This window comes from Tachysurus vachellii, chromosome 19 (genome assembly GCF_030014155.1).
Source record: "Tachysurus vachellii isolate PV-2020 chromosome 19, HZAU_Pvac_v1, whole genome shotgun sequence".
NCBI classification, from domain to species: domain Eukaryota; kingdom Metazoa; phylum Chordata; class Actinopteri; order Siluriformes; family Bagridae; genus Tachysurus; species Tachysurus vachellii.
In genome coordinates, this window is record NC_083478.1 from 17,911,393 (window position 1) to 17,935,504 (window position 24,112).

General features: G+C 38.4%; 2 protein-coding genes across 3 annotated transcripts; one reads left to right on the forward strand and one right to left on the reverse strand.

The window, feature by feature from the left end:
- Positions 1 to 5,597: 5,597 nt before the first annotated feature.
- Positions 5,598 to 13,888, forward strand: sdf4 (stromal cell derived factor 4). 2 transcript variants are annotated; one of them, XM_060893887.1, is made up of 7 exons: positions 5,598 to 5,753; positions 6,506 to 6,844; positions 6,989 to 7,125; positions 7,527 to 7,640; positions 7,882 to 8,040; positions 11,798 to 11,973; positions 12,069 to 13,888. In XM_060893887.1, exons 2-7 carry the CDS (start codon positions 6,534 to 6,536, stop codon positions 12,243 to 12,245), a joined length of 1,074 nt encoding a protein of 357 aa, XP_060749870.1. In that variant the 5' UTR covers positions 5,598 to 5,753; positions 6,506 to 6,533; the 3' UTR covers positions 12,246 to 13,888. The 2 variants fall into 2 exon arrangements, with proteins under 2 accessions (XP_060749870.1, XP_060749871.1); XM_060893888.1 differs by lacking the exon at positions 5,598 to 5,753 and adding an exon at positions 5,808 to 5,950.
- Positions 13,889 to 14,520: 632 nt separating this feature from the next.
- LOC132862722 (golgin subfamily A member 6-like protein 25) lies at positions 14,521 to 18,099 on the reverse strand. Its single transcript, XM_060894924.1, has 7 exons — positions 17,988 to 18,099; positions 17,601 to 17,706; positions 17,238 to 17,339; positions 15,759 to 15,953; positions 15,427 to 15,648; positions 15,015 to 15,176; positions 14,521 to 14,632 (listed from the first exon to the last, which is right to left on the reverse strand). The coding sequence occupies exons 1-7, from the start codon at positions 18,056 to 18,058 to the stop codon at positions 14,555 to 14,557; spliced, it is 936 nt and encodes a 311-aa protein (XP_060750907.1). The 5' UTR covers positions 18,059 to 18,099; the 3' UTR covers positions 14,521 to 14,554.
- Positions 18,100 to 24,112: the final 6,013 nt, after the last annotated feature.

Consider the following 24,112-nt stretch of genomic DNA (forward strand, 5'->3'; position numbering starts at 1 on the left):
TGTGCTGTTTTACTGTAGTGTTCTTAGCTAGTGATCAAAATTCAAAAAATACTGATAGGGCTGTGGGAAAAATGCCCAGAAAATCTATAACAGCTCTGCTACAAGCTTGGACTGTATTCTGTCTTAGTTGAATTAAATGCATCTACTTAATTAATATATGCAATATAAATGTAATGTTTGTACCAACATCATAAAGCATTATTAAAAAGCTTCAAGCATTCATTTTATTTTATCACATTTTATTCAGATTTCTTCAGCTTTCTGGGGTATGAGTATTACACAAACTAGAAATTACCTTAACGACAGATGACTCTGATGAGCTGCTTCCCTGAACTGGGTCATAAGTAAGGAACAAAACACTCGGGTTAGTGTGATGTGATGTTTCTAGCCTGAAGTTGATTATTTTCCTTTAACAGCAATCTGGAAAGGTTTTATTCCATTTTATGCCACAGCAAGTTGCCAATGATTACTGTTTTCAATTTATTAATGAATGCTTTTATTAATCCTGCTTTTTTAAATGTTCAGAGTTTATTAATGTGGAATATTTGCAACAAAAATAGTTCCTGTTAATATTTACACTATATCATAGCGAACATCACCATGAACAAACTTTTTTTTTGATGCAGCTTTTTCCAGAAGTTTCTATATAACCCACCAAAGCTCTCTGACTGATGGAAAACTTATTGACTGTTACAAAGCACTGAAACTGGAAACTCCTAAATGTTCGGTTTTCTTTGTTGAATCACATTTTACACAAAATAGACCTGGGGATCACCGTGACCTTTATGGTTTTTTAGTGTCTGTTTGTCTGTAGTCAAACAGTAATAATAATATAACATAAATAATAAAATAAATAAATAATAATAATAATAATAATATATATATTATATATATATATATATATATATATATATATATATATATATATATATATATATATATATATATATATATAAATTATTTTTTTACTGTTTTATTATTATTTATTTAGTTTATTAATTATGTTGTATATAATAATTATATTATATATGTATTATATATTAGTTATTTATATATATATATATATATATATATATATATATATATATATATATATATATATATATATATATATATAATTTTTTTACTGTTTTATTACTATTTATTTATTTTATTATTTATATATTTAATATATATAATATTAAATATTGTCTATAATGTAATACTTATCTACATACATTTGACTTCTAATATGGAGTATAATCTAACTGTAGGATGCCAGTCATAAGGAAAATTCTCATATTTCCAAATATAAATCTTATATTGTATACATTTGTGTGTTCTCCTCAAATTACGTGGATGGCTCGTCCATAATAAGTTAATAATAAGTTCCTTGTATTTGGCAAATAAAGGTTAAGATTCGGCACATCCATTATTTTTATGGATATGACACATGATTCATTATGGTACTTATTATGTCTTTATGTTATATATTTAAAGGATTAAAGAAGTAACCGTGTATAAATAGTGTTTATCTGCTGGTTGTATTGTATTATGGGAAAGTGTACAGGCTTTAAAGTCAGTACTCTTCCTCCCTCTGCTGACGAAAAATGGAATAACACTCACATTTTTATCTTCCCAACTTCCCAATGATGAAGTCAGAAGTCTACAAGAATTACAAGACTCTAAAAGCAGTAATAATAATAATAATAATAATAATAATAATAATAATAATAATAATAATAATAATAATAAAAAATAAATAGTAAAGAAATTCTTAAAATATATCTTAAGCAGCCCTGCGATGGGTTGGCACTCCGTCCAGGGTGTATCCTGCCTTGATGCCCAATGACACCTGAGATAGGCACAGGCTCCCTGTGACCCGAGGTAGTTCGGATAAGCGGTAGAAGATGAGTGAATATCTTAAGCAATATGTGTAATTAGTAAGTAGATCTTTTTGAGAGTACAATGAATAATACTTATTTAATATATCTTATATCCTGAAGCTTGACTTTATACAAAGAATCCTAACAAAGTTGATGTTCATGTTTTACAATATACAGATTATTGCCATTATACATAGGAGAATATGTGGCTTACTATGGCATTGTAAAACTTTTACTGTCTCTTAAAATTGGTTCAATTGTACAGATGAAGATTCTAAACAGTGTTCATTATTCCTCATGGGCAGTTTTCCTTCTTACCCCTTGGATTGAGCACAGACTGATCTATTAAAGTGATGGATGTGGATGTTCAGTGTCCATGGAGTTGTTTGTACAGGTTATATTTCTGCTCTTAGATACTCTATCAACATCATGTCATGGTCCAGAGTCAACAGATGGTACCACAATCACCTTATAACATAGGTTCCAAACCCTGGACCAGGAAAACTCTTGAGTTCTGCACATGTTAGAGTTTTCACTGCACTGACTCACCCACATCGACTCAGGAAGAACACTTAATTATCTGATTAGTTTAATTAAGTGTGTCGGGAGCAAGGAAAACAAAATGTACACGATTGCATATTTTCCAGGACCAGGCTTAGGAACCTTTGGTCAAGAAGATGGGAGAACATACCTAAAGCTTTTTAGATGCCTCGAACTGTCTAGCCTGCTGGTATCTTTGCCAGCTCCAGGGTTCAGAGACCTGTGTTCAATCTTGAGCTCAGATTTCACTTTCTTCCTGTGTCCATGTTGGTTTTCCTCCAGGTTCTCAGATTTCCTCTCACCACCCCAAATAAATGCCTGTAGGTGACTGATGTATGTGTGAATGAGTGTTGGAATGTGTATTTATTACACCCTTTAAAAGACTGGAGTCATGTTCGGGGTGTATTCCCACCTTGTGCCTAGTGTTAGGCTCTGAGGCCAACACCACACTAAAAATAAGTAAATGAATAAAATATATGACAGAGTTAGAAAAACAAATAGCGTGTGTATTTAGTCATCCACATGAAAGCTATATAGAATAGATATATGTGGACTTGTGTCATTCTAATAAAAGTGTTGTGAATTTTTGTTAATTTTTACAGACAGACAGACAGAAAATAGATAGATAGATAGATAGATAGATAGATAGATAGATAGATAGATAGATAGATAGATAGATAGATAGATAGATAGACAGACAGACAGACAGACAGACAGACAGACAGATATTAGCATCACGTTTATATGTGTACTAAGGTCTGGTCATGTGTAATGATACGCATGAGCATGTTTAAAGGTTAACTTGTTGTTACAATCACCCATACTAGTAGCAAAGTATTTAATTCTTTGTATATGTTTGTTGTTAAGCTAAGATATTAGAATTTAGACACACATATGTTATTTATAACGTTTAATCAGATTTATCGCGATTACCTGTGTTCAGTGTTGTATAAAGTACTAGAAAGCATTACTTGAGTAAAGGTACAAGTATCGTACTAGAAAAAGACTTTGGTAGAAGTGAAAGTCACCTTTTAGAATATTACTTAAGTAAAAGTCTTAAAGTATCTGATATTTACTGTACTTAAGTATCAAAAGTAATTTTCTGATATTTAATGTACTTAAGTATTTGAAGTAAAAGTAAAAAGTAAAATTTCAGTGATTTTCGGTAGGCATAAGAGCAGGGGCGGTTCTAGGATCTTTAGGGGTTTTAGCCCTCAGTGAGAATTTAAAACAAGAAGAGTTTTATATTATATATTATATGACTAAATAGTAAGCCAAAACTTATGGTATTATTAAATGGCAAAAGTGGACACCAAAATTTTATGCATGATGTAATGATGCCAGTCTTGAATCAGATCAGTTCATGTATGTGTGCATTCTCTACAAACAGTGTGTCCAATGAATGCAGTCACTAATAAACAAATATTCACAAGACAAAGACCAAATCAATAAATGTTATTTTTATTTAGTATTGCTATTGCATTAATATTTTGTCTGTGCTATCAACTCTGGTAATAAGAATAGTGACATTTCACTGCTTTTGGTTGCTTTTGGTTGCCGCCGTTATAGATAAATGCCTCCAGCTCTGACTGCGCGTGCACGCTGGGCATGTCTGTGCTTCTCCATAGAGTAGAAAATGAATGAATGAGTAACGAAGATGCTTATAGGAAATATAACGGAGTAAAAGTATACATTTTATCTAGGAAATGTAGTGGAGCAAAAGTGAAAGTTGACATAAATTTAAATAGCGAAGTAAAGTACAGATACGTGAAATTTTTACTTAAGTACGGTAACGAAGTATTTTTACTTCGTTACATTACAACACTGCCTGTGTTAGATGCTAGTTAAGTTATTTCTGGGGCAATAGGGCTGTATAGTGGCTAATAGTGAATAATTCATTTTGTATTGCATATGTTCTATTTCACTGTTTGTTGCATTAGGCTAAATGTATACTTATTATATTACATGCAAATTCATATGTTAAGTGAATTTATTATTTGTTGTATTTCAGAAACCACATACACACACACACACAAACAAACCCACAAACCCAAATGGAAACTGAACCTGATTCAAGTGGATTTGCTAGAATAAATGTGAGCATTTGAGCTATATATGTCGTGGACATTCCATCATTGCATCATACCATAACCTTCTGATCGAGGTTGAGGACAAGTGTTGACACATCAGCATCTCACACGCATACATCTAGAACAAGATAGATAGAAAATAGATAGATAGACAGACAGACAGATAGATAGACAGACAGACAGAAAATAGACAGACAGACAGATAGATAGATAGATAGATAGATAGATAGATAGATAGATAGATAGATAGATAGATAGATAGATAGATAGAATGACAGACAGATAGATAGACAGACAGACAGACAGATAGTTAGGCAGACAGACAGACAGACAGACAGACAGACAGACAGACAGACAGATAGATAGATAGATAGATAGATAGATAGATAGATAGATAGATAGATAGATAGATAGACAGATAGTTAGGCAGACAGACAGACAGACAGACAGATAGATAGATAGATAGATAGATAGATAGATAGATAGATAGATAGATAGATAGATAGATAGATAGACACACAGACACAGATAGATAGATAGATAGATAGATAGATAGATAGATAGATAGATAGATAGATAGACAGACAGACAGACAGACAGACAGACAGATAGTTAGGCAGACAGACAGACAGACAGACAGACAGATAGATAGATAGATAGATAGATAGAAAGATAGATAGATAGATAGATAGACAGACAGACAGACAGACAGACAGACAGACAGACAGATAGATAGATAGATAGATAGATAGATAGATAGATAGATAGATAGATAGATAGACAGACAGACAGACAGACAGACAGATAGATAGATAGATAGATAGATAGATAGATAGATAGATAGATAGATAGATAGATAGATAGATAGATAGATAGACAGACAGACAGACAGACAGATAGTTAGGCAGACAGACAGACAGACAGACAGATAGATAGATAGATAGATAGATAGATAGATAGATAGATAGATAGATAGATAGATAGATTATTGTCACATCCCAAATCGCTCCCTTCTCTACATGTAAGTAAAGTGTAACTATATAGGGAGCAAGGGTGCATTTGGGACGGGGATATTGTCGTTTTAGCAATCAGCAGGAAGTGATATAGTCATTGGTCTAAACTCTATCTACAGCTGGCCACGTCAACCGGAAGTATCCGCTCTGTAAACTTCAGAATGCGATGTGTTTAACGAAACAAGTGGAAGGCTGAGCGTTAGAACGAGGTTTCGTTTTCCGTCGTTAAACAACCCATTGAACCGGTATGTGATTCGTTTTTATCACGCGCACTCCTTATATTCAGGAAAGCTAGCTGCTAAAGCTATCAACAGTCAGTGCTAACGAGCATTGGAGCTAGCGTTTAGCCGAGTAGAAAGATAGGTGGCTGGTTAATATTCTTGAACTAAGTTGCTTTTTAACTAGAATTTTTCTAACCTTTAACTTATTTAAAGTTTGACGGGTAAGATAAGATATAGCTGTTAGCTAAACTAGTCAGGTGAATTCGGATTATTTTCAGTGTGAACGCGGACTAGCATGATATGTTAGTGAAATGTTCTATTATTGTCACTGTAATCACTATACATAGGCTGTATGCTAGGAATTAAATACAATTTTAATTTTAAAATTGGGATGAGGGTGTAAAATATCATGAATATACTGTAGTAAGGTAGAAACAAATACTTGGATCTGAATATATGGGTGAAACATATATATATATATATATATATATATATATATATATATATATATATATAATGTTTCACCCATATATTCAGATCCAAGTTAGATAGATAGATAGATTGACCATTACACTCTTGTTAAATGTTCTTTTAAAATATCCTTTTATAGAATTAGTCCACTTTTTTTTTTACTGTTATAATAACCTCCAGTCTTCTGGGAAGGGTTTCCACTAGATTTTGGAGTATTTTTCAGTGGTATGATGTTACATTCTGTGTCATCATGTGATCAAAGTTTGAACGATTGACATGACTAACATTGTGTTTTCTACTTGTAGTGTCTTCAGTTGAGGTTAACTGGCAGTCATGTACAGTACTAGAGGAGTTTGGTCAGGGAACCACTGGGCAGGGTTCTTTGCCCTTTTTGTGATTTTGATCATCAATGTACAAACACGGCCCGCAAACATATCAATCCACAGAAACAACAAACATGTAAACGGTAAAGAGGAGAACGAGATCCTTCCCCCTGACCACCTAAACGGCGTTAAAATGGAAATGGACGGTCACCTGAACAAGGACTTCCATCAGGAAGTGTTTCTGGGAAAGGAGATGGAGGAGTTTGATGAAGACTCCGAGCCCAGGAAGAACCGCAAGAAATTAATTGAAATTTTTAGCAAGTATGTTATGCCCGATGAACTTGAAGTTGTTTCTGCATTATAAGCTGTTTTTGTTGTCTTGCACTATTTAAATCCGATGGGTAGGTTAAAATATCACCAAATTATGACGTCTGTCTGGGCAACTTTTGTCTGTTTTTTTGGTAGAGTGGATTTCAATAAGGACAGAAGTGTCAGCGCTAAAGAGCTTCAAAGCTGGATCATGCAGAAAACAGAAGAGCACTTCCAAGAGGCAGTGAAAGAGAACAAAGTTAATTTCCGTGCTGTAGATCCAGATGGAGATGGTGAGCTTGCATAATATTTAGATCAATGCGGAGCATTTTTTTTTTCCTATAATTAAGTCTACACATGCAATATTTCATCGTTTTTATTACCCTTTTTTTGTCCTTTGTACTCCGCTTAAGTTCATTTGCATATTATTTAGCTATTCAAATAAATTGGGTCATGCTACTTTGAAAATGAGCTTTTACCAAAGAGAAAAAGTAGTTCATTTACTGAGATTCTTCTATAAGCATACCAACAATGGTATCATTTATTACAGATATATTGAATATATTACATGACAATATTCTCTTAACTTTGGTAAATGTTCCTGCTCCCAGTTGTTTTTGTTTTAAATCTAACTACCATTTGCTCAAAGCAATCTGAGTTTTATGCTTACCTAGTCAAATTTTTTGTTTCTCAGAGCATGTGACATGGGATGAGTACCGGGTGAAGTTTTTGGCCAGCAAAGGCTTCAATGAGAAGGACGTGGCTGAGAAGATAAAAAATAACGAAGAGCTTAAATTGGATGAGGAGAGTAAGTGAAAAGATCACTTCTAATTCACATATTCATAATGCAGTGTAGTCATTTAGTGTGATTTGTCTTCACTTTTCATTACATTTTATTTTACAGATCTTAATTGAGAGGTCTGTAATTATATTGTTGTACTGTTATTATATTGTAATTATTGCATTATCACTGCAATGAATATAGAGATTCCACTCAGAGCATTTGTTCAGCATGATAAAGGTGGGTTTGGTTTGTTGTATTTCCACAGCCCAGGAGATCTTGGAAAGCCTGAAGGATCGCTGGTTTCAGGCCGATAACCCTCCAGCGGACCAGCTTCTGAACGAGGAGGAGTTTCTCTCCTTCCTTCATCCAGAGCACAGCAGAGGCATGCTCAAATACATGGTCAAGGAGATCATCAGAGACCTGGGTAGGCATGAAACTACAGTGTCTTTTGCTTTTATGTTTTTGGTCTGTGGTCTTTTTTTGTCTGTTTGACACGATTTTCAGTTTCAAGACTATTAGTTTTGTACACTTAATGGCATGGATACCTTTGATAAAAGGGGTTGGTATCTGGGTGAATTCTGTTACCAGAAAAATATGGTTAAAGTTAGAAAGTCACATAATTCAACTTTTTTTTATTATGGTCTGTGGCTTATCATAAAATGTCTGTGGGTTATGAGCTCAGTAACTGACTTTACAAAAAAAAATCATAATCTGCATACAGGTCGGTCGGTTCAGGTGGTGTTCTGTTATTGGAACAGAACCCGAATTATATTGGAATTGAACCCGAGTGGTGTTCTGTTATTGGACTTCTGTGCTAGTCACAGTTTGTCCATAACGAACACCATGTTCAAGCATAAGGGTGTCCATCAGTACACATGGCACCAGGACACCCTAGGTCGGAGGTCGATGATCGACTTTGTGGTTGTTTCATCTGACCTCCGGCCGTATGTCTTGGACACTCGGGTAAAGAGAGGGGCGGAGCTGTCAACTAATCACCACCTGGTGGTGAGTTGGATCCGATGGCGGGGGAGGAAGTTGGACAGACTTGGCAGACCCAAACGTACTGTGAGGGTTTGCTGGGAACGTTTGACAGAGTCTCCAGTCAGAGAGAACTTCAACTTCCACCTCCGGCAGAGTCCCACCTTCAACCAGATCCCGAGGGAGGTTGGAGACATTGAGTCCGAGTGGACCATGTTCTCCACCTCCATTGTCGACACGGCCGCTTGGAGCTGTGGCCGTAAGGTAATGCGGAGGCAAAAACTCGGGTCTGGGAGGGGTTCGGTGAGGCCATGGAGAAGGACTATCGGTTGGCCTCGAAGAAATTCTGGCAAACCGTCCGGCACCTCAGGAGGGGGAAGCAGTGCCCTGCGCACACTGTTTACAGTGGGAGTGGGAATCTGCTGACTTCGACTGGGGACATCCTCGGACGGTGGAAGGAGTACTTCGAGGTTCTCCTCAACCCCACCGACATGTCTTCCATTGAGGAAGCAGAGGCCGAGGGCTCAGTTGTGGACTCGTCGATCCCCCAAGCTGAGGTCACTGAGGTAGTTGAGAAGCTCCTCAGTGGCAAGGCACCGGGGGTGGATGAGATCCGCCCTGAGTACCTCAAGTCTCTGGATGTTGTGGGGCTGTCTTGGTTGACACGCCTCTGCAACGTCGCGTGGAGGCTGGGGACAGTGCCTCTGGACTGGCAGACTGGGGTGGTGGTCCCTCTTTTTAAGAAGGGGGACCAGAGGGTGTGTTCCAACAACAGGGGGATCACACTCCTCAGCCTCCCCGGAAAAGTCTATGCCAGGGTACTGGAGAGGAGAATTCGGCCGATAGTCGAACCTCGGATTCAGGAGGAACAATGCGGGTTTCGTCCCGGTCGTGGAACACTGGATCATCTCTATACCCTCGCCAGGTTGCTGGAGGTTTCATGGGAGTTTGCCCAACCAGTACACATGTGCTTTGTGGATCTGGAGAAGGCATTCGACCACAGGATTTCGTCTCTGCTTTTTGCAGATGATGTTGTCCTGTTGGCTTCCTCAAATCAGGACCTTCAGCGTGCACTGGGACGGTTTGCAGCCGAGTGTGAAGCGGCGGGGATGAGAATCAGCACCTCCAAGTCCGAGGCCATGGTTCTCAACCGGAAAAGGGTGGCTTGCCCCCTTCAGGTTGGTGGAGAGCTCCTGCCTCAAGTGGAGGAGTTTAAGTATCTTGGGGTCTTGTTCACGAGTGAGGGAAGGATGGAGCGGGAGATCGACAGGCGGATCGGTGCATCTTCTGCAGTGATGCGGTCGATATACCGGTCTGTTGTGGTGAAGAAAGAGCTGAGCCGCAAGGCGAAGCTCTCTATTTACCAGTCGATCTACGTTCCTACCCTCACCTATGTTCATGAGCTTTGGGTCATGACCGAAAGGACAAGATCCCGGATACAGGCGGCCGAAATGAGTTTCCTCCGCAGGGTGGCTGGGTGCTCCCTTAGAGAGAGGGTGAGGAGCTCAGTCACCCGGGAGGAGCTCAGAGTAGAGCCGCTGCTCTTCCACATCGAGAGGAGTCAGCTAAGGTGGCTCGGGCATCTGTTCCGGATGCCTCCTGGACGCCTCCCTGGGGAGGTGTTCCGGGCATGTCCAACCGGGAGGAGGCCCCGGGGAAGACCTAGGACACGCTGGAGGGACTATGTCTCTCGGCTGGCCTGGGAACGCCTCGGTATTCCCCCGAAAGAGCTGGAGGAAGTGTCTGGGGAGAGGGAAGTCTGGGCGTCCCTGCTTAGACTGCTGCCCCCGCGACCCGGCCCCGGATAAGCGGTAGAAAATGGATGGATGGATGGATAATCTGCATACAATCTAGACAATGAAATGTTAGTACCGGAAAGATTTCAGTAGTAACCAAGTGAAAGTGAAAGTGACGTGACATACGGCTAAGTACGGTGACCCATATTCATTTGTTTTCTGCATTGAACCCATCCAAAGTGCACACACACAGCAGTGAACACACACACACCATGAACACACGCCTGGAGTAGTGGGCAGCCATTTACGCTGCGGCGCTCGGGGAGCAGTTGGGTGCCTTGCTCAAGGGCACCTCAGTTGTGGCCGGCCCAAGACTCGAACCCAGACTCACTAACCATTACATTTACATTTACAGCATTTGGCAGACGCCCTTATCCAGAGCGACGTACATAAGTGCTTAAATCTCTAACATTGAATACATTAATGCTGGATCACTAAGTTACATACTTAAGATACCATGAGTTTAAAACATGTTCATTGTTCAAAGTTACAATGAAAAAGTGTCAAAGGTTTTTTTTTTTTTATTTTTTTTTTATTTATTTTTTTTTAAATTGCAAAAGATAAGGAAAGAAGTGCTAGTTGAAGTGTTTCCTGAATAAGTAGGTCTTCAACCGCCGCTTGAAAATAGCCAATGACTCAGCTGTCCGGACCTCTAGGGGAAGTTCATTCCACCACCTTGGTGCCAGTACAGAGAAGAGTCTTGTAGTATACTTGCCTCTTACCCTGAGAGATGGTGGAACCAGTCGAGCAGTGCTGGTAGATCGGAGGGTGCGGGGTGCAGTGCGAGGAGTGATGAGGGCTTTGAGGTAAGAGGGAGCTGGTCCATTTTTGGCTTTGTAGGCCAGCATCAGTGTTTTGAATCTGATGCGTGCAGCTACCGGAAGCCAGTGGAGGGATCGCAGCAGCGGGGTGGTATGCGAGAACTTTGGCAGGTTGAAAACAAGCCGGGCAGCTGCATTTTGGATCATTTGCAGAGGACGGATTGCATTCATAGGTAGACCTGCCAGCAGTGCATTGCAGTAATCCAGTCTAGAAATGACAAGAGACTGAACAAGTACATGAGCAGCCTGTGTGGACAAAAATGGCCGAATCCTTCTAATGTTGTAGAGAAGAAACCGACAGGAGCGAGTCACATTTCTGCCAGACATTCTGAGATCCGGTCAGAAGCTGTGGCATCTGAGGGTGGGAAAGAGAAGATAAGTTGTGTATCATCAGCATAGCAGTGGTAAGATTAGCCACTTCCCCCTACGAAGAACTTGGTAAATGTTTCAGTGCATTTTGGCTACTTTAAGCAACCATATACACTGTTATGTTAGCATATTTAATCCCTGGTATGGAATAATGTACTGTATAGTGTTTAACTTTAAAATGCAAGTAATCACTTTCTGTTCAATTACTATTTGTCAGATCAAGATGGAGACAAAGAACTGACGCTGTCAGAGTTCATCTCTCTGCCCATGGGCACGGTGGAGAACCAGCAGGGACAGGATATTGATGATGAATGGGTTCGTGAGAGGAAGAAAGAGTTTGAGGAGGTCATCGACGCCAACCACAATGGCATCGTCACCATGGAAGAGCTCGAGGTCTGCCGAGTTTCCCCACACACCGAACCCTTTAAATCTAATCTCCCTGTATTTTTGTTTTTTTCTGCCTTTCTAACACATTTTCTCCTCCACAGGAATACATGGACCCCATGAATGAGTACAACGCTCTTAACGAAGCCAAACAGATGATCGCTGTTGCTGACGAGAACCAGAACCACAGCTTGGAACTGGAGGAGATCCTCAAATACAGCGAGTACTTTACCGGGAGCAAGTTCATGGACTATGCCCGCAATGTACATGAGGAGTTCTAGGACATTCTCGCTAATTCTGTAAAAAGAAAAAAAATATATTCTGCCCAACAGCTGAACAGGTCGGATTTGCCTCCTAAGGATCTGATAGGCTCATTGGAGTAAGTGAGTGAGTGTGTGTGTGTACGTGGATGTTTGAAGCAGCGTTAACGTCCCTGTAAAGCAGTAAAACACTTTTCCTGGTGTTGATATTGATTAATATTTAAAATGAGAGGAAAAAAAATCTCTTTGAGGTATAACCGGGTCTTACGGATCCTCGTTGTATAGAGAGAGAAGACTTAAAATAGATGAAGCCATTGTGTGAAAATGTAAATAATATTCTTGAAAAATGCTTTGATCTATAGTTATTTGATTTTCTCAAGACGATGCTCTTGACCTGTGGACACCTTCTGTTTCTGGAGTGCGAAACACGAATGTAACAGCAATGTCAAAAAAACTGAAACATTCGTGTGTGTGTGTGTGTGTGTGTGTGTGTGTGTGTGTGTGTGTGTGTGTGTGTGTGTGTGTGTGTGTGTGTGTGTGTGTGTGTGTGTGTTTGTCTCTCTTCTCACACTGTTGCACTCAAGACTTTTATTTTATTATATACATATGTGCATTTTCTTAATTGACAAGAAAGAACTTATTTTCCCCTCTCATACAGCCAGTGTTTCTGTTTGCACATCATAAACAAGTAGTTATTGACATGATGATGCAGCTTCCCCTTCCGCCTCTTTCATATCTCTCTGAGAAGAAGAGATTATGGATTCTTTTTAAAACTTTGTGAGGACTTTTGTTTCATTTCTAGGTGAATTTTTTATTTTTTTTTTCCCTGTTCACTGGAAAAACAAGCTGCTGTTAATAGAATCTGGATCTTGTGCACATTAGCTTTTATGTAACAAGGATCCTAGGCTCTCTGAATCAAATGCAATGCAAATGATTTGTTTTATTATTACTGATTCTCCTTTCTAGGACTTAAGTATCAAACTTTAACTTCAGTTTTCGTTTGATACTTTTGGTGTTTATCGTATATTAAATGAGGTGTATCGATGTATTATTTCATTATCTATAAAGAATATTTTCGTAAATTTGACAGGTTTTGTTTCAGTAATATTTAATAGGTCCTCTAATTCTTCTGTGCACTGTATCGGATTCCATTCATCTATATGCTCATAAGTATGCGCTCTCTTGGCTAATTTATTACCATCCCGTGCTTGATGTGAGTTGATGAAGCCATGCATGCACAGTATGATGCCTGTGTCTTGTGGAAATGTTTGATTCACATTTTATTTCAGCTGCTGAATATATTTTATGCATTAAACAATGCTGGGTCAATCGAGTTAAGCTTTCGCCTCTATTCTGTCTATAGTTTAAAAAAAAAAAAAAAAGATCACAGATCACTAGCTAGATCACATTTCCACATCACTAATCCAGAGCATACGTTAGATTTTTTTTTTCTATTTGTACAGTCATTTAGGGTGAATAGGAGTTTATGGTAATGTTTTTATTGTTTTCATCAGAGAATGATCAGATTTCTTTACACTTCATTTCCGAAGCCTGTGTCGCATTTCCTGTCCCGAATCCTTCTGAACCACTTCACCATCTTTTCCACAATGAAACTTATTTCTGATTGTCTTTATTACTGAATAAATTGGGTTTCAAATGTTTAAGATTTTCTAACTTCCTTTCCATTTTGTAATGTTTCTTTAAAAATCGCTTTTCTATGGTTTAGAGTAAGAAGCAGAATTCACAAAGAGTTTACTTTCTACCAACAACTTAGTAGCCAGAAACGTTGGTCTACCGGTGTAACCAGTTAACCAAAGTCTGCCGTGGTAAATGCTAAATGATAAAGTGTACTATCTTTTAAAGAAAACAGGTGAGAAGTCAAAACTAATTTATTTTATTTCTTAAAGGACCCAAGTTTATATGTAAGGCATAACAGAATGGAAAAATCAAACAAAACATAACATTAAAAAAAAGTGTATTCTTGGCAAAATGCCTCCAGTTCCAGTAAAAAAATTTTGTTGTTTTGCACAAACTGCATGTTTGCCATCTCCCCAAAGTGGCTCAATGATATTGAGGTCAGGAGTCTGTGATGGCCTCCGGGACCTCTCAGCCTCCAGAACCACTCGCAATATTTACAGTATAAATAATACAATTCAGACTCAAACAAAGATGTGGCTGCTATTTATTTTTCCACATGGGGTTTTAATAAAGAGTTTAAAAATGCCCAGAAGGTATCAAGGTATTCAAACAACCACCCACCTAAAGAGCAGGTGTAAAAAATGTGCCATCGCTGGACTGTGTGTGTGTGTGTGTGTGTGTGTCTTGGAATTCTACTGAGCGCAATGAGTCTCACTTTCACCTTTGTGAATCTCCCAAAGCAACTTCAGGTCGCAGACAAACTCCTGAATCTGTGAATGACAAGATTTAGAGGTTAGAAGTTATTAGCATTTAGCAGTAATTACATATAGTAATGTTTTTTTTCTCTATACATTTCTGGGACATACTTTTCTGGAATAAATTAAGAGAATACTGCAAAATAGTCGTGTTTTTTTCTGGTTTTACTATTTACTATTTATGTGTTTAAGTCAAAGGAACATTTTCGTTTTATTCTATGAACTACTGACATTTCTACCAACTTCCAAATGATATTATTATCATTTAGAGCATTTCTTTGCAAAAAATGACAACTGGTCAATATAGGAGAAAAGATGCAGTGTTTTCAGACCTCAAAAAATATCCATAAAGACACTTCTTAAGTATGTACTAAGTATTTAAAGCTCTCTACAGTACCTTGTCCAGCATCGCCATGATCTCCACTTTTGTATCCGGCTTCGGGATTTCGATGCCCGTATCCCATATAATCTTGCAAAAGTTAAAGATGGCCATATTGATTTCAAACAGCTGAAAGTTTTTCTTTTCGCCAGTCCACTGAATGTCTTCCCACGCTCTCTCCTGGTTACAGAGTGATACAGTGAGCAGAATAATTCTGTCAGTGAATTGTTGCACAATTTTATCAGTCAGTCTGATGAAATAGTCTTTCGATCAGGTTCGACATTGTCAGAGACCAATTAGAGACGTATTCTAGTTCTAAGCACAAATTTATGAGGTAACCAAATGAACAAATAGGTTTCATTACACAATTGATGACACACCGTTAATTCATTCTGCTAGTTTGTTTGCAATCGCAGTAATAATCTCTCACCCATAACTCGACATTCTCTTTGGCCACATCCAGTTTGTAATTCAGATGGTGGATCCTGGCCTCCAGAGTCATCTGGGTGAGGTAGTGTTCGTCCTTCATTCTAGTCAGTTCTGCTTGGTAGTTCTCCAGCTCCAACTTTTTCTTCTCTATGTTAACCTTCAGCTCCTCCTGGACCATTTTCTGTGTGTTGTAGTGCCTGAACAAATCCTGAATGTCCTGGAACTGAGAGCAATATCCGCATAGATGCAGGGTTGCTTGTTTGTGTCTCACAGGGTCTCATTGTACACATTATTATCTATTAACACACAATCATATGAATTGTTATGACTAACCTGTTCACTTTGCTGCACCATTGCATCTATATATGTGGAATTAATGCAGTTTGCCTCAGCTTCCTGCCTCTGTTGCTCAACACTCAAAGCACTCAGTTTCTTGTTTAGTTTTTGAAGGATCTCCTGGTTCTCCTTAATCATCTTCCTGATGTCACGTGCTTGCATTTCAGCCTTGATCTGTTGCTTTTTATTGTTCTGTGTACAGAAAGTGCCGTAGTTATATTAGATGAAATGTTTTAATCCCGTTTCAATCAAAGCACATTTTCTTCTAACAGAAGGTTGTGAGTTCAAATCTCAGGTCTCTCAGAGACACTGCTCTACTCTTGCGTATGGCCCTTTTGGCTGTCCAATGACCTCAACCCTGCTTGCAGAGGTAGGAGGTAAAAGAGCCGTGACTCAGTTACTGGTTTTTACGTCTCTGAACCTTACTCAAGTTCATCTTTCACCTAATTTTCAAACATTACATCACTGCATTTCTCTATAAAGTCCTCCACATTCCTATTCCTAATTTTAACATGATGATTCGCCTCACACTTTAAAGTTAGGGTCTCTGATTTTTGAGAAATGCTTCAGAAAACTGAGTCGGGCCGAAAACAAAACAAGACTCAAAACAAACGTGTAGCCAATGAGCAGAAGGGGGCGGGTCTTGTCAAAATGTGCGGAGAGAGTATTCAGTGCGCATGCGTGACATTAGCAGAAAGCGGTTTTAACATTGACATGGAGGATAAAAACAAAGAAAGAAAGTGAAGAAAGGCTTACAATAAGGCAAGAAGTAGGACGTGTTAATATAGGATCAGCTTTCCAGCTCTGGAGAGAACTGAAGGAGCAGGAAGTTGGCTTATATTCACAGATTGGAGTTTCTCGAGTCAATAACTCCTGAGCTAAACACTGTTACTACACAAATAACACCTCTTTTCTATCGTAGTAATGTAGAGACGCAGCTACAACCGTGTTTTGTGTAGTAACAGTGTTTAGCTCAGGAGTTATTGACTCAGGAAACTCCAATCTGTGAATATGTGACCAACTTTACTTAAGACGCCGAGGTGCTTTTTTCCTTCTCGATAGGTGAGTAACGTTGGTTTTGCTTTGTTACACAGAACTAATATATGCCTTTGTCCTTTACATGATTATACTTGTGTGTCATTTTTGCTTGTTTGTTTATCTACAATCGTATTGTTCTTCCCTTCAGCTATGATAAAGACACATTTATTTCCATTAGTTGCCTGGGTTACGTATGTATGTGTGGGCGGAGCTATCAATACAGGGGTGGGACCCATTTGGGTTAGGGGCGTGTTTGTTTTGGTGATTTTATATGACAACATTGGCTTTCAAAAATCGGAGACCCCACCTTTAATCCATCTGCCATGACATACACTTCGTGTTGATCACTGCAGGCTCTATTGTGTCAGCTCACTGTTAGCCTTCAGCTAGTTTATATAACTTCTTCATGAATAAATGTAAATGTGCGTGAATATGCACCTTTATCTGTCTGAAGGATTTTATGTGATCCTGCATTTTCTGTTTGTTTTCCTTCAGTTTTTCCTCACGCTCAAGCAGGGCATGTTGAAAAGCCTCAAACTCCTGGAGAAAAAAAAATCAGTGGAAAATCAGAGGGAAAACTATGTATGGTGCAAAGCTACAAAAAAATCACACAGAGCTCATGGATCATGTCAAGTGTTTATATTTATAAGTATAGGTCATTTATATTTGTGGTCATACAACGTCATTAAGAGCGACAAAAAGTATGTTCTTCTAAGTAAATCTAAGAATTTTCATGCTCTAAATCTGATATTGTGTATGTTTTGTAGTGCTAAAATCTCTCTCAGTGGTGATTTGCCTGACCTTTTTCTGTAAGTTGACTTTTTCCTGTTGTCTGATGACCTCTATTTTCGTCCTCAGCAGCTGACATGTATGTGTCAACGTCTCCTCTTGAGGAGGACTGAGTGTCCTGTGAACACAGTAAGGTAAAGAATGTCGAATTTCACACTACCACAAACACTTTTTTAGAAAAAAAAACAACAACTATACTACAAAGAAAAATCACTACTCTGCAGATATCCTTATATACAAATAAAATGATGTATGAATATCTGCCATGATGACACACGGTATCCCAAATAAACAGGATGCTGTTGAGTGCAACAACAGACATTGGGGATATTTGTGTGGCAGCAAAACTGGATTAAATGATAATAAAACATTAAACATGAAACACAGATAAAAGCTCACAATGCTTGCCGACCCTGCTGTCGTCCATTCATCTGAAATCCTCTGAAATCACTTGTCTGGAAATCAGCCATTTTTCTTACAGAAGACAAAATACAAAGTTCTCTGTATTGTCTGTATGTAGGCTTGATTGTTATAAGCAACAATAGATCACAGATCACATGACCTCATAGGTCAAAGGTCCACAGTCTGTATCCATGTAACTCTACAGTACCTGGCAACAAACCTGATTCTGATTCTGATTCTTTTTTTTTTTTTTTGGTCTCGATGACTTCATCACTGTTGATGAGGGGAGAGGGGACATGGGGAGGGGGGAACATGTGGAGGGGGGACATGGGGAGGGGAAACGGGGAGAGAGGAGGGGGAGGGGGTATGGGGAGGGGGCATGGAGGGAGAGAGGGGGGGAGCCTCACATTTACAGTGAATCTACTCAGTTACAGTTACAGTTTAATGCCACAAGATGGCACCCAAGTGTCAGACGTGTTTGTTTACTTTTAAGACTTTTATTTTCTTAATATAGTCTAAACCTAACCTTACTCTCAATAGCCAAAAGGAAACATTGGCTTTATTTCTATATAAAAACTGAAATGTATGATCAAAAGATGTCATCTACACTTAGACTTGTAATAAATCCATTCATGCATACGGTTGCTGTGCTAATACATGACAAGTATTTTCATTTCTTTCCCTTATTTATTTGTATTTTTTACTGAAACGCACACTTGCTTTTGACAGTCCTGTCTAAAAAATCTCACAGGTTCAGCTGAATCACTGAGCTTCTAGGGTGTGGTGTTGTGTGAAGAGTAGACAGACGGGTTTTCAGCCTGGTGGCAGTGGGTAAAAGAGTTGATCTCTCTCTCTCGCTCTCTCTCTCTCTCTCTCTCACTCACTCACTCACTCTCTCTTATGCAAGAGACTTTCCACCTCCCCTCAGTGTTGTTGTTTTTCTCAATGAGCCAGGCTCTCCCCGGTGCAGGCCACTGAATGTGCCTGTCCACCAGGCCCCTTTCCTGGAAAAAGAGTCCTCTCAGAGAGCGACAGAGAGAGATGGAGAAAGAGAGAGAGAGAGACAGAGAGAGAGAGTGAGAGAGAGAGATGGGGAGTAGGAGGGGGTCTTCTTCCCCTTCCTGTAAGTCACATGGCTGAAGATTTGAGCCTGGGCCCTGCACAAACCTCAGATTTGGCCAATCCAGCCTGTATTTTGCTTAATGTGGGTTGTGTTAGGTGCAGGGCATGAAGGACACCGAGGCATTTTGTTAGTTCAAATACAGTAGTTCAAGAAAAAGGCAGATTTACTTCTACATGCTATTCTCAAGATTCTTAAACATATTATTCATGCGAGAATAAGAGAGGCGTCTTTTTCTTAAAGCGTTCAAGCACGTTAACTGAAAACTGAATAAAGATGTTTTACTTCAGCTTTTATAAAACAAGCTAACCTGCCATTTTAGAGTCATTTTATTGGTTCTTCAAGCTACAGTAAGTAGTTTGTAAGGAGTTTGAAGGAAGAAATGGATGATTATTAGTAATCATCCTAATCAAGTCAAGAAGCTTTTAGTCAAAACTAATTGGAATCTATGAAATATTTTTAAATAACAAAAGCTCTAAGAACAGTCTAGGCTTAAATTCAAATTATATATGGATGCCCTCATTTTTGTTATAACAGCTAGTTATACACAATGCACAATGTAAGTCTAATAACTAATGCATTAAAAAAAACATCAACAATAACAACAGAAGGAGTCTCCAGTGACAAAGTGTGGTCCCTGGTAAGATCCTGAGTTTATGAATCCACCACCATCATGATCAGGCTAATATAAAGTGGTTACTAAAGCTGGATGTTCTTAAAATTGTAATATTTTAATTAAGGAAATATGGTATACACTGTTAGTTAATGCTTTAACTTAAGAATAAGTTTACTTGTTGTGAACCGTCTATATTTTTTAATAAACATATTCATAAAATCTTCTTAGAACGATACTCATTACTAAATCTAATGTACTCAGATTTATACGGCAGTGATGGATCACACGGTTAAGGCTCTGGGGTGTTGATCGGCGAATCAGGGTTCAAGCTCCAGCACTGCCAAGCTGCCCTTAACCCTCACTGCTCCAGAGGTGCTGTCTCATGGCTGACCCTTTGCTCTGATCCCAACTTCCAAAGTTGGGATATACGAAGAAAGGATTTCACTGTGCTGTAATGTATATGTGACAAAATAAAGGCTTCTATTCTAAATAACAGTGATTTTATCACTTAATGTCATCCTCTTTATAAAAAAAAAAAAAAGTGAAGTTGTGTGGTGATATGTATCACTAGCACTTGAATGTATTTACTCACTCACTCACTCACTCACTCATTTTCTACCGCTTATCCGAACTATCTCAGGTCACGGGGAGCCTGTGCCTATCTCAGGCGTCATCGGGCATCAAGGCAGGATACACCCTGGACGGAGTGCCAACCCATCACAGGGCACACACACTCTCATTCACTCACGCAATCACACACTAGGGACAATTTTCCAGAGATGCCAATCAACCTACCATGCATGTCTTTGGACCGGGGGAGGAAACCGGAGTACCCGGAGGAAACCCCCGAGGCACGGGGAGAACATGCAAACTCCACACACACAAGGCGGAGGCAGGAATCGAACCCCCAACCCTGGAGGTGTGAGGCGAACGTGCTAACCACTACTAAGCCACCGTGCCCCCAGATGCATGATTTAAATGGATTGGAAAGATTTATACAATTTTCTGTGAGGAAAAGTTTTATTTGTCAGAAGGACAATAACTCAGTGTCAGTAACTTCAAGATGAAAAGCTTTGTGGTTTCTCGGTAACATCTCAAGCTATATTTATTGTCTTATTAACTTTAATAGAAAGAGAAGAAAAGAAGCTGGTGGGAGGAAGACAGTTTATAGTTGTTATAACCTAAGTGTGATGAGAACGTATATGATGTACCTATATGCTTCTTTTGGACTAATGTTACAGTACTGGCCCCTTCTTTATGTAACTACAAGTCCAGAACTTTTAGGCGTGATCTCTGTCGTGGTTTTATTAACTGTAGTTTGCATTTGGATCTTGTTTCACACTATTTTTCCCAGTGTCAATTTTTTGCTGAGCTTTTGACCACTGTAGACTCAGATCGCTGTTCCTTGGTGACAGGAGTGTGGTCTTCAGTAGTTGTTGCATAAATTGCAACGCTTTTCTGTTTACTATGTTTGTAGTAAGTGATTATTTGGCATTTTTGTCATAGCCTTCTTGGTAGCTCAAAGCAAAAATCATCTGTAACTTTAAAGTCACTTATAGATGACTTTGATTGTCTCATTAAAATGGCTCTGGAGTCAAAGTAGTCAAAGTTATAGTAGGCAGTAAGTAAACAGTCAGTTCTCAAAGTTGATGTGTTAGTAGCAGGAAGAATGGGCAAGCATTAGGATCTGAGTGTCTTTGACAAGAGTCAAAGAGTGCTGGTTAAGACGAGCGGCTCAGAGTATCTCCAAAACAGCAGGTCTTGTGGAGATTTTCCGGTATGCAATGATTAGTACTTCCCAAAATATGCCATGCCACACTGCAACAAAAAATCAGAAATGTGTGTTGATGTATTTGTTGGTTTCCGAATTTTCTCCGATCTCAAACCAATCGAGCATCTGTGGGATGTGGTGGATAATTTAGGCATCACCTCACAACTTACAGCACATAAAGGATCTGAAGCTAACGTCTTGGTGTCAGGTGTCCTAGAGTCCATGCCTCTATTCCTCGACCAATCAGAGCTGTTTTGGTGCCCCAAGGAGGACATATGCAAAATTAGGAAGGTGGTTTTAATGTTATTACTACATTTTGGTGTGTATATCTACACACTGTAGTTTTCATTCATGAATGTATAGATCATGTCTTTAGAGCCATAAAAGCACTCTACACCTTCATTCAATATCTCATCCTTCCATCACAAGCAAAATAAATAAAGAAGAGATTTAAAATCGAGGAATCATTGATTGTACTGCATGATCCATAGCTTAGAACCTGAGAGAACCCAATACTGCTTTTACTTACTACTACCACCCTGCTTATGTTTTTTCACAATTTCACAGTGAGTATTGGGAACATAAGCTTTTAAAGGTGAAGTTTGATTAGTTGTATGACTTCGGTCAGGTCTGATGAGAGTTTTCTATATTCAAAGCGCTGCAGTGTTCCTTTTGTTTATAGTTTCTACACCATTGACATTCACAGTGCTGTTCTTCATGCATTCAATATTAATAACAAAACAAGAAATGTTTTGCAAGCCAATGTCCTTTCTTCTGACCTGAAAAGAAAAAAAAAACTTTAGGAAAAAAAAGCATGTTTTGGAATTCTGCTCACAATAATTTTAGCTACGAGTCCGCGCGGCTTTCACGAGGAATGTAGACACTGCTCCAATGCTTGTTTACATCTCAGCTTTGTGGTATAGAATTGGCCCCAGCTGGGATTTCTCAGGAATAGATTTGCAGCACTGGAGTTACACTTCTTAAAGCTTGAAGCCTGCCACTCTTTCTGTGCATACTTTCATTTTTAGTCTTCATATTGTCCTCAGCTTAATACTTAATACGGTATACAACCTACAGGTTACACTTTAGTGTATTTGTGCAATCTGCAGCACCTTTATAATCTTGCAATTATCAGAAATTCGCTTGACGTTGAATGCAAATAGAGTCTGATTGTATTGAAAACTGTACATCTGTATGGTGAGGTTTGCAGGTAAAAAGGATCCAATTTATCAACTGCATCTTGATTTCTTAACCCAAAACATTGACTTCTGAGTTTAATATTCTAGGCTTTTTATTTTAACTGGCATACGTATGTAATCAAAACCATGCAATATTTATCTATATTTATTATTTAATATCAGAATTGCCCACATACTTTAACTTATCCATTGTTTTCATATGTTACCATTCTCACATATAATGAGTTTTTACTCCAACATTTCTTTGTTTTGTTTGTTTTCTTTAATTCTTTTTAGAAAGCAAAAGACAAATTCAACACAACACCTAACTGTTCATTTAGATTTTAAGGCTTATTTATGTAATGTGCATGTTGTCAATGGTGTCCTTTCGTACGTGATCAAATTTGACCACAATATTTATTGGTCCCAAATTAAAAAAAGGAAAAAAAAAAGAAGAAATAAAAAGAAAAAGCACAAAAACAGACTGATATTTAAAATCATTATATCATCCAGAAGGCAGTGCACGAGGATAAGACTTCATTCTAATTCATTCGAAGCACTTATTTTACTTATTAAAACATATTACTTTATTTTAGTAACCTACTTTTGCTAATGCAGTCCAATTTTCTTTAAAATTAAGGAACACCTATTAATTATAAAAATAAAATACAAACTGTAAAAAATGCTAAATCTATATAGATTTATATAAATCTAACAGTTACAGTTCAACAGGAACTATACTACTTAATGTTGTAATACATCAACAACAACATTAACAACAACATCTTTAGTATGCATGTATTATATTTTAACTATACACTAAAGACAGACTTAATGATTCATATAAAGCTCATACGGTCAATATGGTTATTGTAGTGTTGCAGGTATTTTTGATTCGATCAGAAGGATTATAAAGAAACTAATACAGTGACATGTCAGTACATGACCATGCGTCATACACAAATAGGATGTTCTAACAACAACAAGAGCAACAATTCAATTCAATTTTATTTGTATAGCGCTATTAACAACTGATGTTGTCTCAAAGCAGCTTTACAGAAGCATAGAAACAGAAGAAAAATTGTAAAGTTTAAAATTATACGTCTATTCATCTCTAACATCTATCCCTGATGAGCAAGCTGGAGGCAACGGTGGTGTGGAAAAACTCCCTGAGACGATATGAGGAAAAAACCTTAAAAGGAACCAGACTCAGAAGGGAACTCGATAGGAAATAATATAAATGCAACAGGATCATCAGCACTGCTACTGCTACATCAACCAGAAAACAACAACAGAAGGTGACATTCTTTTCTTCACATATCACAGCTTGTTAGGGAGATGGGGTTCTGGGGTTGGTTGGGCAAGATACAGGGGCAGATATAGGGTTAAGAGCACTTGCTCAAGGGCCCAAGAGTGTCAGCCTTAAAACAATTACTA

What these genes read in the sequence shown, in the direction of transcription:
- sdf4 (XM_060893887.1), top strand. Translation starts at nt 6,534, where the DNA reads ATGTACAGTACTAGAGGAGTTTGGTCAGGGAACCACTGGGCAGGGTTC. An exon ending in TGTAGATCCAGATGGAGATG is followed by an intron (nt 7,126 to 7,526) that starts GTGAGCTTGCAT and finishes TTTGTTTCTCAG; the next exon opens with AGCATGTGACATGGGATGAG. An exon ending in TCACCATGGAAGAGCTCGAG is followed by an intron (nt 11,974 to 12,068) that starts GTCTGCCGAGTT and finishes TCTCCTCCACAG; the next exon opens with GAATACATGGACCCCATGAA.
- LOC132862722 (XM_060894924.1), bottom strand. Translation starts at nt 18,058, where the DNA reads ATGGCTGATTTCCAGACAAGTGATTTCAGAGGATTTCAGATGAATGGA. An exon ending in AAGTCAACTTACAGAAAAAG is followed by an intron (nt 17,340 to 17,600) that starts GTCAGGCAAATC and finishes TTTTTTCTCCAG; the next exon opens with GAGTTTGAGGCTTTTCAACA. An exon ending in TCATGGCGATGCTGGACAAG is followed by an intron (nt 14,633 to 15,014) that starts GTACTGTAGAGA and finishes TGTCATTCACAG; the next exon opens with ATTCAGGAGTTTGTCTGCGA.